Genomic DNA, 13,281 nt, shown 5'->3' with positions numbered 1-13,281 from the left:
TCTATTTACTTAAGTATGTGTTTACTAATTTGATAAGAGATTGTATTGTGTAATTTTGTTTCATTATTTATCATTTTCTTAAATGATTACAGGATAGCACATATTTTATCAAATAATTTAAACACAATATGAAACGAAGATTCTTTAAAAAAAAATAATAAAAAAGTTTTTTTTCTTCAAAAAAAAAAGTAGTTTGCTCATTTTAAGTTTGTGTATAACAGTATACTTGATCTACCAGAAATAAATTTAATTATCACATGATTTTCAAATGTCATAATTTTTTTAGATTCAAATTGATACAATACACGTACTTTGTCTATCGATATTACTATACTTTATTAAGATTATAGAAATATTATAAGTAGTTTAAAGAATTATAACAGGTAGTATTTCAAATTTTTGCTTTCAGTAGAATGAAAATTGTTATGGTTGTATTTGTGCCTTACTTACAAGACTGCTCAAAAAGGAGTGCAATGTATTTAGGATGTATGTTAGTTCCACCATAGCAGCTCAACAGCTGAACCGATTTAGATGTATTACCCTGTGTTGGAATCCTTACGTTACTGGAAGTGTCATAGATTTAATATATATATATATATATGTAGCCGTCAAGATTTGCTGGTTAAAGCATAAACATTAATTAACTGTAAACTGAGAGCCTCTATCACCATGTGAGCTGGTTCTCACCAGGTCTTACATCAATACACCCACCAGGTTGATGTAGTTTTTTTTTTAGGTATTGTTCAGAGGATGAGTGAATGATTATTTGTAGCATGTTTGAAAATGCTATGCCTGACCAGGATTCGAATCTAGGACTTCTGGATGAAAGGCCGAGAAGCTACCACTCACATCACAGAGGCTCGTGGGTTTGTCTAGTGGTTAAACGCATCACAAATCAGCTGATTTTGAAGTCGAGTGTTCTAAAATTCAAATCCTAGGAAAGGCAACTGCCTTTACTTGGGTTTCAATTAACCACACAGCTCAAGAATGGTCGACCTGAGTTTGTACAACATTACACTTCATTTACATTCATACATATCATCCTCACTCATCCTCTGAAGTAATACCTTACGGTTGTTCCAGAGGCTAAACAGAAAAAGAGAGAGGGCTCACATCAATAAGAAAATTTTTTTCTTCAATGAAAATTTTTAATGCAGTCGGGAAGCTCTTTAATATAGGATAATTACTATTCAGAGCTCTTTAATATAGGACATTACCATTCAGAGCCTTAAAAAATATCCAGACTGCATTTAAAAATCATTAGACAACTTAAAATGTCTGCTATTTCTATAACATGAGAAATATATTAAACAAATTAAAACTGTCTGAAAGTTGATGGTCACCCATTATTTTATTTAATTAAATATTACATGACAATGTTTAGTCCTTTATTTCCATACCTCTTCTTTTTTTTAAATTTAATTTATTGTCGGTTTTTCATTCTATTTTTACAGTTGTGTTTTTTAACTTTGTTTTTATTTCTTTTTCCACAACTGCTTATAATATTGAAAAAAAAAAATTAATTAAAATATTAAGATAAAATAAGAAAAAACCAAGTAATCTTAATAAAGTATAGCAACACTGACAAGACACCATATGTGTATAAATGAATATGAATCTATAAAAAGAATATTATGTTTGAAAATTGTGTGATAATTAAATTTATTTCTGGTAGGCCAAATTAACTATTTTGTAAACTGTAAACACTGGTCATACTCTGTTTCCAAGGCCGTAAAAAGGTGCTCTCTGTATTGAGTAAATGCCACTGTAACAAGGTAATTTAACATAACACGTAACATTTTTAGTAAATCAAAAATGTTATGATTACAATTGAACAAACAATACCTAACCTTTTCATCACAGTGAATTCAGGAAAAGCTTGGGTATGGCAACAATTTTAAAAGTTTAATATTAAGGTAAACACTAACGTACCATTAAGTAATCTATTTAAACAGTAACATGAATATCAAAGTAAAGATAAACAAAACCTGCATTTTTTCAATAAAAATGCAATTAGTCAGAAATAACATTAATTTATGTTACCTAAACTTTGATGGAGATAAAAACAGAAATAGAAAAATTTTTCATAAAAATATATTTACTTTATACAGATAGAGATTTTATACAGACATTACATTTTCATAATATTAATATAGTCAGTTTTCCATATTTTACTATATTATATAAGATAATCAGAGTCTCAAAACTTCAAAATCATAAACCATACAATATTAGTGACTACTATTGCATATATTTGTCCAAGTTTTCTGGGCTTAGGCAGTGGGTATTCAGGATTTCTATACTGAATGTCTTTCAGATATTATTAATACAGTGACCATCTAACTGAAATATTTTTCAGTTAGATGGTCTAAAAGAAACAGGATGCTGACATTAAAAAAAAACCCATAAGAATTAAAATCAAAAAATTTACATAAAAAATTATTAAACATTTTATCCCATTAAACATTAACGTCATTAAAACTAGAGAAGTAAAAAAAGCAAATAAATAATAGGAAATATTACTTACAATAACAATTAATAGTAATAATAAAAAGCCAAACTAACCGCATTCCTTTGCTTTTGATGGGTCCTAATATGTTTTGAGAGGTGATCACTTCTCATGAATTTCTTATTACATTCTGGGCACATGAACCTCTTTTCACCTGTGTGAGTTCTTCTATGCCTCTATAAAAAAAATTATTAAAATCAATTATCACAATCAAGTGCGACAAGTAAAATGTAGGATCATTTTACTCAACCCAATGTAAAAAATGAAAAAAGGTTTACTAAATCACTGAGTAAACAGTACATACAAAGTGGTTAGTAACATTAACCATTTCTGAAGTTGGACAACTGGACATATAAAATGAATTGAGGTCAGGCTGTCTTACCACTATATTTGTATTAGTTTGGAATGAACAAGTGAAATAGCAGGGCAGAAAACTGAACACATATCTGGAATAGAATATTATAAAGTGTGAAAGTGAAGTGCAAGATCAATGACCAATTTGGTGACTTATTTCATAACCGTGGAAACTATTCTGTCAAGAGTAAGAAAGTGGAATATGATGCGATAAGGAATGAGTCACTGAAAACTATTTACACTTCTGAGAGCATTGAATGTGAAAAAGTGTTTCCATACTGCAAAATCCAATTTGATCAACAAGAAAGCATTCACATCATAAATTTATCAAACTCTATCTTTAATTAATCATTCACTTAGATCTTGCTTTTCACCCTACAAAATCTTAGTTATGGAATAGTTGACAAGTGAAGATAGATTTAAATCATTTATATGCAACAAAAAGTATATGAATTAATTGTTATTAGACATACTAGTGTTGCCTAATGAAGCAAATCTCAGTTAATACACAGAATTTTAATTTTTGTTCACAAAACCAAGAATCACCAAAACATTCAGAAAATTTTATTGATAGTTAAGCTATTAGAATAGGTACCATCATCAGATTACCCTTGAACACTATGACCTTAAAAACAGTTTCAACAAGATTTATCTATAACTTGCATAGCAAAATAGCAAAAGCTATGATGAGTACACCATTAGACCAATCCGGTGAGTTTTTTATTTGTAGACTATTGAAATTTTAAAAAACGTTTATCTATAAGGTTAATTTTCTGTGCTACTCTGGGTGTCAGATGTACCTAAAAAAAAACTGTTCTGCCAAAATAGTAAAAGAATCTCCATTTGAAATTTCAACAAAATTTGTATCAAAGTACTTTAAAATTCAATTTGTTTTAATTTTAATTTACTGAAGTTTATCATTCATTATAATCCCTGTATCCTAATGCAACTACTTTATGGTTTAATAAAAAATACAGGAAAAAACATTTCATAATCAAAAGTTTAAAAAACTTTCAGATAAGTTTCAGAATTTTTTTAAAATCCAAACTGGAAAAAACCAAGAGAGAGGGTTTAATTTATAGTCTTATGACTGTTTTTTTTTTTTTCAACTAAGTAAATACTCCAAACATTTTTCATCAAGAATTCTTTATTACAATTCACTGGTAAATATTTCACATGATGATGTAACAGACAGCTAAGATTTCAATCATATAACAGCGCTATGTTTGAAATAAGTTCCTTCAGTAAATTCCACTAAACAAGTTTTCTCAATAATTATCCATAATATCAGAAATACAAAAACTAAAAAATAATGATAATGGGCTAACATGGTTATGAGTTTTTGGGCTTTTATTTCAATTGTGAAACAACCACAAATATATGAAAATAAAACTATCTCAATAATTTACAAATGTAAATTTAATTACACATAAATAATGTTACCTTCAAAAAAAATTCTATTATAAAAATTCAGATTATAATCTGCAATAATCTATCCCAGATTATCTTTTACTTAATTTTTTTTTTAATTTAGGTCTAAAAAGTTATAAGCACAATACTGGAAAGGTTTGTTATTAAAAGATACCTTATGCAGTATAGTATAAACAATAATCTAATTTTATGTTATATTGACATCATTAAAAATGAGAAAAAAGATCATCTTCCTGAAGAAATTGTAACATAAAATATTCTATTAAATCATTGACATCTGAAAAAACCAATTAACCTATCTTGATAAATGAATACAGAAAAAAAATCAGACTATATTCTAATCTCAGAACCACAAAACTATCTAAAAAACATTTTTCTTGGTTTAAATCTTATTGCTCATAGCACACTTATTTGGAAAAATTTACACCTAATATAGCTTTCTCTAATTAAAACAAAGAGGAGGTAAAAAAAAAAAGAATATTCAGATTGGCCCGGTGGTTTTTGAGCTTTAAACAAGCACTGTTATAAATAAACAAACTGATTAATATACAGTGTTCAAAATGTTGCTGTGCACTGGAATTATGGAAGTGTAATGACTAAACTTTCATAATTATTACTTTGTATTTTCATTTCATTATTTTATAGAAACTAATATTACAATAACTGGAAGTTTATAAAAGGTGATGAAGATCTCCTCCAACAATACAACACTGCACACATTTCAATTTGTTTTCTAACACTTTAACCAGCTGATATACTGAAATATCTCGTACATATGCCGTTATTGTGGTTTTTACGAGGTGTGACAATAAAGTAATGAGACTGATGTGAAAAAAAAATGTTGCTTACCATTTTAGTCATGTTTAGTGTTGTCTCCTTCAAAGTAGTTCCCCTCTGATTGCACACACTTATTCCAGCGCTTCTGCCATTGATGGTAACATTTCTGGTACTCATCTTCTGTAATATCCTCCAAGACCCTTGTCACAGCTTTTTGGACATCTTGTGTTGTTTGAAAATGGTGTCCCTTGACCGCCATTTTGATTCTTGGAAATAGAAAAAAGTCGCACGGAGCGATATCTAGTGAATAAGGTGGCTGTGGTAGTACTGAAATTTGTTTTGAGGTTAAAAACTGCTGTACTGACAGAGCAGTATGAGATGGCGCATTATCGTGATGCAGAATCCAATTATCAGCAATGTTGGCACGGACACGAAAAACTCGTTTACGAAGTCTTTCTAATATTTCTTTGTAGAAATATTGGTTAACTGTTTGTCCAGGCACCCACTCTTTATGAACAATTCCCTTGGAATCGAAGAAGCACACAAGCATGCATTTCACTATTGACTTTGACATGCAAGCTTTTTTTGGTCTGGGTGATCCCTTTGAGCACCATTGCGAACTTTGGCGTTTTGTCTCTGGATCGTATTGAAAAAAACCAACCTTCATCACCAGTGATAACATGGCTCAACAAATCTGGATTGATTTCCGTTTGCTCTAACAGATCGGCTGCCACATTTTTCTGTGTTTCTCGCTGTTGTTGTGTGAGATTTTTGGGGACCATTTTTGCACAAATCTTTCTCATACCAAGATCTTCAGTTAATATTAGACGAACCGTTTCTCGATTGATGTTGAGTTCTTCTGCAATCATTTTCACAGATAATCTTTGATCAGATCGTACGATTTCACGCACCCTGGTCAAGTTGACATCTGTCCATGAGGTTGATGGTCGTCCACTGCGGTCCTCATCTTCAACATTTGTTTTGCCTTCACTAAAAATTTTATGCCACCGAAAAACTTGAGCTCTTGACATAACCTCCTCTCCAAAAGCCTTCTGAAGCTTACCATAAGTTGTCGTCGCGTTTTCACCCAATTTAACGCAAAAATAAATGGCATACCGTTGCGCAATATTTTGCAGTTTCATTTCTGTGATGAGAGACACAAACACGTGTTCACTTATTACAGCACAACTCACGACTGAGCAGTTGCATCAATGTGCCGCTTGGACTAGAAGTAGCTTATAGACCAAGGTCAAAGATGGTGTGCCTACGCAAACTGCAGGGTTGCTACATCTTGCAAAGAAAAATCAGTCTCATTACTTTATTGTCGCACCTCGTAGTCAATCAGTCATGCGTGGTCTGTTGCCATACACTACTTGATTCACTACCCTTCCCAGAAAGTAATTTGGGGGTCAGATCAGGTGATCGTGGAGGCCACAAACCCTTGAAGTGATTTGTTCACCAAAGACATGTGATAAAGTAATTGACCTGTGTGTGTTGTGACACCGTCTTTTTGGAACCAACCATAATTGATTTCCGCTTCTGTTAGCTGACTAATGAAGTTTATCAAAACAACACAATAACAAATACTACTACCTGTATTTTCAAAAAAGACTGGACCCACAATGTGTTTCCATCATATCGAAGCAGACTCCAATTTTTGCTTTGTGTAAAGGTTGTTCGTGTAATTCATGGGGGTTAGTTGCAACCACAGTTGTGTATTTTGTGAATTAATATACCCTCCCACATGAAACCACAGTTCATCTGTAAAAAATGTAGTCAAGGATACCTACAGAATTTTAGTCAATAAAACGTTTAAACCACTGACAATAATTTAATCTTTTGGCATGATCTGTAGGTTTCAGTTCTTAAATAAACATTACTTTATAAGGGAAAAATTTCAGTTCTTTTCATACAGCTTTATGTGCAGTAACAAGTCCGACATCTAGCTGCTGTGCTAACTTATGCACTGACTTTGATGGACTTTTGGGCTGTGCATCCATTATATCAAGCAGCTTCTGTTCGTTTAGTTTAGGTCTTCCACTTTCCACTTTGATGACTGTCTTCAACAGAGCTGTTGCCTGAGATTTTTCGGTAAGATTCCAAACTGCACTGTGATAAGGGAGCAGGAGTATTTGGAAACTTTTCAAAAACTTGTATTTCACTAAATCAGTATACTTGTCACCTTCACAAAAGATGTGTTCAACAAGAAAAATGGATTCCTCTACAAGAACCATTACATTTCTCGCAACTATTGATTACAATAAATGTAACAACACAAAACAAAGCACATCAACAAATGACGTCTTGGTTTATTATTAAGCAACATCCAATGAACCAGGGCAACCGATCTAACGCTAAAAGAACAGAATGCACTACATAATTCTAAAACAAATTGCACAGCAACTTTCCAAACGTACTGTATAAACATTATCAGTTCTGTTTTAGTGACAGATTTTTTGATTTTTAAAACAGTATAAAATTTTAGTAAATTAAAGGAGAGATTTCAACTAAAATTAACTTTTAAAAAATGGATATATATGCTCTACTTAGCTATAAAACCATACTGTTATAAATAAGGTTACCAATAAGATAAAATAACACAGTTCGGTACTACATAATTTGTGTAACACATACTTGAAAGAGATGTACCCAACTGTTAGAAACTATTAATAACAGTAACTGTACAGACTGCTAAATCTTCTGATGATAGCTTATTTGTTCTATCCATTCAAACCCAAATGAAAGAAACATGACTACAGTTAAGCTCTACTAGTGATATAACTGCAATTTTGGTTTTTTACAAGGTCAGATACAAAAGCCATACCTTAATTTTTGAGTCAACATTTTTAAATAAAGTGCAGTTTATACTCTTATATACAGAAGTGCAGATCAAGAAATTTATGGCAAATCAAAGATGTTTTTACGTTTTCCCATTTTAAAGGTAAGACAGTGCAATATTGCAATAATATGGACATGAGTTATGAGGCAACAACAGTGATTTTTACAAAATTTTACTCGCAAAAAAAATTTAAAAACCCCACCTGGATATAGTAAATAGTTTTTTTCTGAAAAACAAAAATTTAACCAAAAATATAACTTTAAAACAAAACCAGCATTACAATGCGCATCATAAAAAAAAATAACTTTTGATATAAATTTTATAGAGAAGATTTAAATTCATGATTTTCTCATAATATCTTTCAATATGAGTAAAACAAGAATTCAATATACACATCACACTTTGATTATACTAGAAAATATAGATTTTTAATTGAAACACAATATGAAATTTTACACAATTTCATATTTTTCAGTAATCTTTCAATTTCACGAAATTCAATTAATTTCATTATTTTTTTTTTTAGTAATTATGTTAACTACAATATGAAATTACTAATTCAATAATACATGTTACGAACCTGAAGTTCATCAGATCTGGTAAATCTTTTCCCACAGAAATTCCAATTACAGATAAACGGTCGTTCACCTGTATGCCACCTTAAATGAGCTCTTAAATGAGAAGTTTTACCATAAATTTTATTGCACCCCGGTACATGACAGATGTGTAACTTCTTACGATCACTTGTCCTGTGTGAAACAAAAATTAGTTTCGTAACTAACAAAATAGCTAACTGCTATTCTTGCCAATTCAGTTGTAACTGGCAGCAAGAATAAATAAAGCTACCTCTTGGGATGGCTATTAACATCTCTACAGTAAAATTAACACCATTTATGGATGAATAATTATTTTCAAGCATTACAAAAAATTAAAAATATTTACAATAACATATTGAGTCTATAAACATAAGAATTTATTTTCTAAACTATTGGATTAGTATCATATAATCTTAAGCAATATTCTGTTCTCAGTAAAAATTATTAAATGAAAAAAAAAGCAAGAAATGAAATAAAATAAATTAATTTAGTAAACAATTTTTTCTTTCATGTACATTACCTATTTTTTATACTGTATAAATATTACAGAAAAAGCATTAGAACATCTAAATCGTTAATTTAACTTTAAAAATTTTAAATAATGTCAATAATTGTTACAAAATCACAGAAGATAACCAGTGAGTTATAATTATAGTTATAGAGTAGGCTATATAATCTTGTTGAAAACATGTGCTGGTCAGTATTAGTGAAAAATCTACCTTTTTATGTTAAGAGTATTATATGTTTTATTTTTAAGCTTGTTTTTTTTTAATACGAAACTATTCTTATCATACAAACATTTTTATTCATTAACTTCCATGTAACTTTATACATGATAAAGAACTTAATTCAAAATGCATTTTAATGACTGAAGCAACCTGGAAGGTCATATGTAAATAAAAAGTTTTATTATTTATAAATTAGAATTCTATCCATATCTAATTAGTATTGGTGTTATTGAGCCTTATAACGGTTGTTATAATAAAACCTGAATGAAATCTTGTATTAAAATATCATTTCCCTTATCCCAACAATTTTATTATATATATATATATATAGGTTTTATTATATTTATTTATTTAATGTTAATTTTCTCTGTAATAAAAGAAAATGATTTTTACAGAAACAGAAGGAAAATATACTATGTTAAAGAAAATACTTTGTCAAGCAAGTGAAATAATTAAAAAAATTATCATTTACTGTGTGAAAACTACATACACATAATTTGCTTTCATATAACTACAATGTAAATTACATAATATAAAATAAATTCTACCAGTTTGATTAATTTGGAAACTTTTCAAGTTTCCAATAATTTGATTGATTAATTTCTTTTACTTCCAAGATCAGTTTTAAAACCAAGATTGATTTTGTAAAAATCATAGGTGTGACACATTTTTGAAAGTAACTAAGGCTTTTATTTTTTGAAAATTAGATGAATTAAGAAAAATATCAAATAGTATGGTGTACTATATTATAAATACCAATATATTTATATTGTAAATTTTTCAATTAAAATACCTGAAGACAAAAGCAAATTTTTGATACAGAAGAGTAATAAAAAATATAATTTAATAACACTAATAATAATAATAAAGAGATGGACCTAATAAAGGTATAAGATAATAATTGATACATAAGAAATTTAATTTAGATAGGCAGAGAAATAAAGAAAAAGAAATGGAAAAAATAAAACTAAAACTTTTTGTTTATTTTCCTGTTATATAGAGAAATTTTGGATATAATAACTAATTGCAAGTTGATAAAAGTGTTAATAATGTTAAAAGTTGGCAAGCAAATTATAAACTATGAATGTATCAAGAGACAAGTCACCACAATTAGTTCTGATTATCTTAGTTTCCTTATCTAAATTACATAAAATTTTTAAGTAATAAATAAGGTAAGTAAATGATTAGAATCACTGCTGATTTAGCTGTTCAGCTGTAATGTGATACTGTTGCATCCAGTAAATAAAAGGTGCAATAACTTCAAATTACATTTTAAATGCCCAAATAGTTGACAAGTTTTGGCTACTGAATTCAGTTAACAGTACTATTTCAATAACAGCAGGAATATTTGGCCTAAAGCTGGATAAAACTAAATCCTGAAACTGAAAACAGTTTTACATGTAACTGAAAACTGATTTCATATGAAAACTGAAAGCAAAACTAAAACTGTTCAGGCACCAGAATTTCATGAATCATTTTTATAATAAAATTTTCATTCAGAAACAAATTTTTTTTAGATTAAATTACAACTAATTTTTTGAATCGCATTCAAATTCATTATAACGTCATAAGAATGTTTTACATATGGTGATTCACAAAGAATGTAACTAACTTTAATTGATTTCTGCGCCTTTGGTAAAATTAAGTCAGACTGTAATTTTTGGGACTAAAATTATGGATAAATTTAGTGGTTTTATATGAAAACTCACCAGAGAAACTGAAAAAATAAACCCCAGAACTGCGTTTTTAATAGTCTTCGAGAAATCTGGGGGTAAAAGACAAAAGATTGAATAAAAACACACTATTTTATGTTTGGTATTAAATAACAAAAGATCAAAATGTGTCAGATTTTCAAAAAAATCATGAGGAAGGTATGACTAATTTTTGAATTTGTAGTACAAAAAAACACAGCGTCACCCTATATATATATAAATATACAATAATTATTAAGTCACATTAGTGATAAGCTTACCTTTCTCCACCTTCACTACAATTAGGACAAGTACATGCTACTCTTCTAGTTCGGGGTTTATCATCCCCGGATTCATCTTCTCCAGGAGAGTGTGGTATAGGTGGTGTAGAAGGCATGGCAGGAGCATGAGGTAAACCAACTACTTGCCACCTTGCTTGATCATTTTGTTCTTGAGGTACTTGATGTGCTCCAGCTGCTTTACACAAAAAAAAATATAATTACAACATTAACTAATAGTAATAATTAATTTAACTGAAAATAAGAGTTAAATTTAAACTATCTAAATACCAACAGTTGGATGGAATTATTCAAAAAGCATCTGGCTGATATTAACTTCCAACTGACATTAAAATCTACCTAGTAAATATTATCTTATGCCCTACAAATGACGGTTAAATTATGGTTTGGTGTCTGCTACTATGCTCTGCAAATATAAAACGGTGTTTTCTTTAAAAGATAATGTAGCTAATTCAAAATTGTAGATAGGTGTACTAATTGGCTCGCTGACTAATTTTAACACGTACTCATGAACATCAAAAACGAGAAACTACAGTAAAAATAGATCAGATATATAAATCAAAATAAATAACAAACCACAATAAAAAAAAAAAACTACAAAATAAATTCAAATCATTAAAAAATTCAAAGGTCACACACCAAGCATGTATTCACCAATCTTTCTAATATACAAATTCACAACTGATAAGTGTTCCATCAGAATCCATCATAGAAGCAGAATATGTTAATGAACATTTAACAATTATTTACAATGGAATTTCTTGACTGAAAAAGTATGTTAATGTTGCTGGTTTAAATAATCTATCCCAGTCTTTCATATAAGTGATGAAAGTAAAAAATGATCAAGATACATGAAGCACTAATCAAGAGTTTCTTTCTCTAAGAGTAATGTTCACTGTACTGTATAGGTAGAAGTGTCACATACAACTTGGCATTCCTGCACTTTAGAAAGCTTGGCATGCTGAGTAAGTGTTTGTAACCATTAAGTGAAAATGGTGGTGATGTATAAAATATTAATACACTCAACTGACTATTAAGAGGGGAAGAAATAGATGAAGAAAATATTGATTGGCTAAGATGAACAATGGTTTCAAAGGCTAAATAATAAGTAAATTCTGAAAAAAATAAAGGAAGAAAATGATAACAAAACGATGAAGCAAATGGATAAAGACAAACAACATGGGGGAAAAATGTATATGGTGATGCACTTTTTTTCACTGAAGGGCTGTAAGAACTACTTGAAAGAAGAAAAAGACAGTTTACTGACCAACAAATTGATATACTGAATTTTTTCAGAAAAAAGAAGAGAGTATACCACTAAAAAAAAGAAAAACTAAAAGTTATTTTTAAAAAGTATACATGTTGAATAATTTACAATTTTATTGCAGTACCTATAATATTTATTTTAATTGTTAAAGTTTTAATATTGTTATTCATTTTTACATACATTTTTTATAAGTTGAATTTAAACTGTATTCAAAACATCAAAAAAATACATTTCTTCAAAATCACAGATAACTTATTTTTAATATACAATGTTAATGCTAAATTTTTTACATTAACTACTTCAGGTACAATGTAAAGAATGGAATACATTATCCAATTGTCTGTTCACCCTTAATTACCAAGGTTGATTGGAAGTAGCAATATTTTTAATATTATATGAAATATAAACCATAAAAACTCAGTAATTAGATAAATTAAATTTACCATATTAATTTTCAATAACTAGTTTTTGAGTATCCTACATCTTCAGTTGGTATTCTGTATCTATTACATTAAAACATATTCTTTTAATTATTTGTCATTTTATTTGAAATTATCTTTTATATTTTGAAATTTTAAATATTATGAATACGCATGTAAATTTTGCTGTCAAATACTAGAATGCTAGACTGATACTAAATTGATTAAAAAACTAAATTGCTGAATTTGTACTAAATTAGGTTACTATTTAAACAAATAGCAATAATTAATGGTTTTGATGAAGAAATTATAGAAAAAATTTATAAAAAGCAGAATAAAAAATACAAAGATAATTATACAAAATACAAGAA

At 28.9% G+C, this 13,281-nt stretch overlaps 1 protein-coding gene across 8 annotated transcripts in view; it reads right to left on the bottom strand.

Annotated features, from left to right (window-relative positions):
• The window catches only part of LOC142319415 (uncharacterized), a 137,518-nt gene that overhangs the window by 35,017 nt on the left and 89,220 nt on the right, over window positions 1–13,281 (bottom strand). For 6 of the 8 annotated variants that reach the window (XM_075356671.1, XM_075356669.1, XM_075356672.1 and 3 more), the window contains 3 exons: window positions 11,207–11,402; window positions 8,491–8,659; window positions 2,566–2,685 (listed from right to left, as the gene is read on the bottom strand). In XM_075356671.1, the coding sequence (XP_075212786.1) occupies window positions 2,566–2,685; window positions 8,491–8,659; window positions 11,207–11,402 (485 nt within the window). The remainder of the gene's footprint in view (window positions 1–2,565; window positions 2,686–8,490; window positions 8,660–11,206; window positions 11,403–13,281) is intronic. The other 2 variants (XM_075356673.1, XM_075356677.1) reach the window with 2 other exon arrangements.

Source organism: Lycorma delicatula, chromosome 2 (assembly GCF_047948215.1).
Source record: "Lycorma delicatula isolate Av1 chromosome 2, ASM4794821v1, whole genome shotgun sequence".
NCBI lineage: Eukaryota > Metazoa > Arthropoda > Insecta > Hemiptera > Fulgoridae > Lycorma > Lycorma delicatula.
This window is presented reverse-complemented; position numbering and strand designations above follow the sequence as displayed.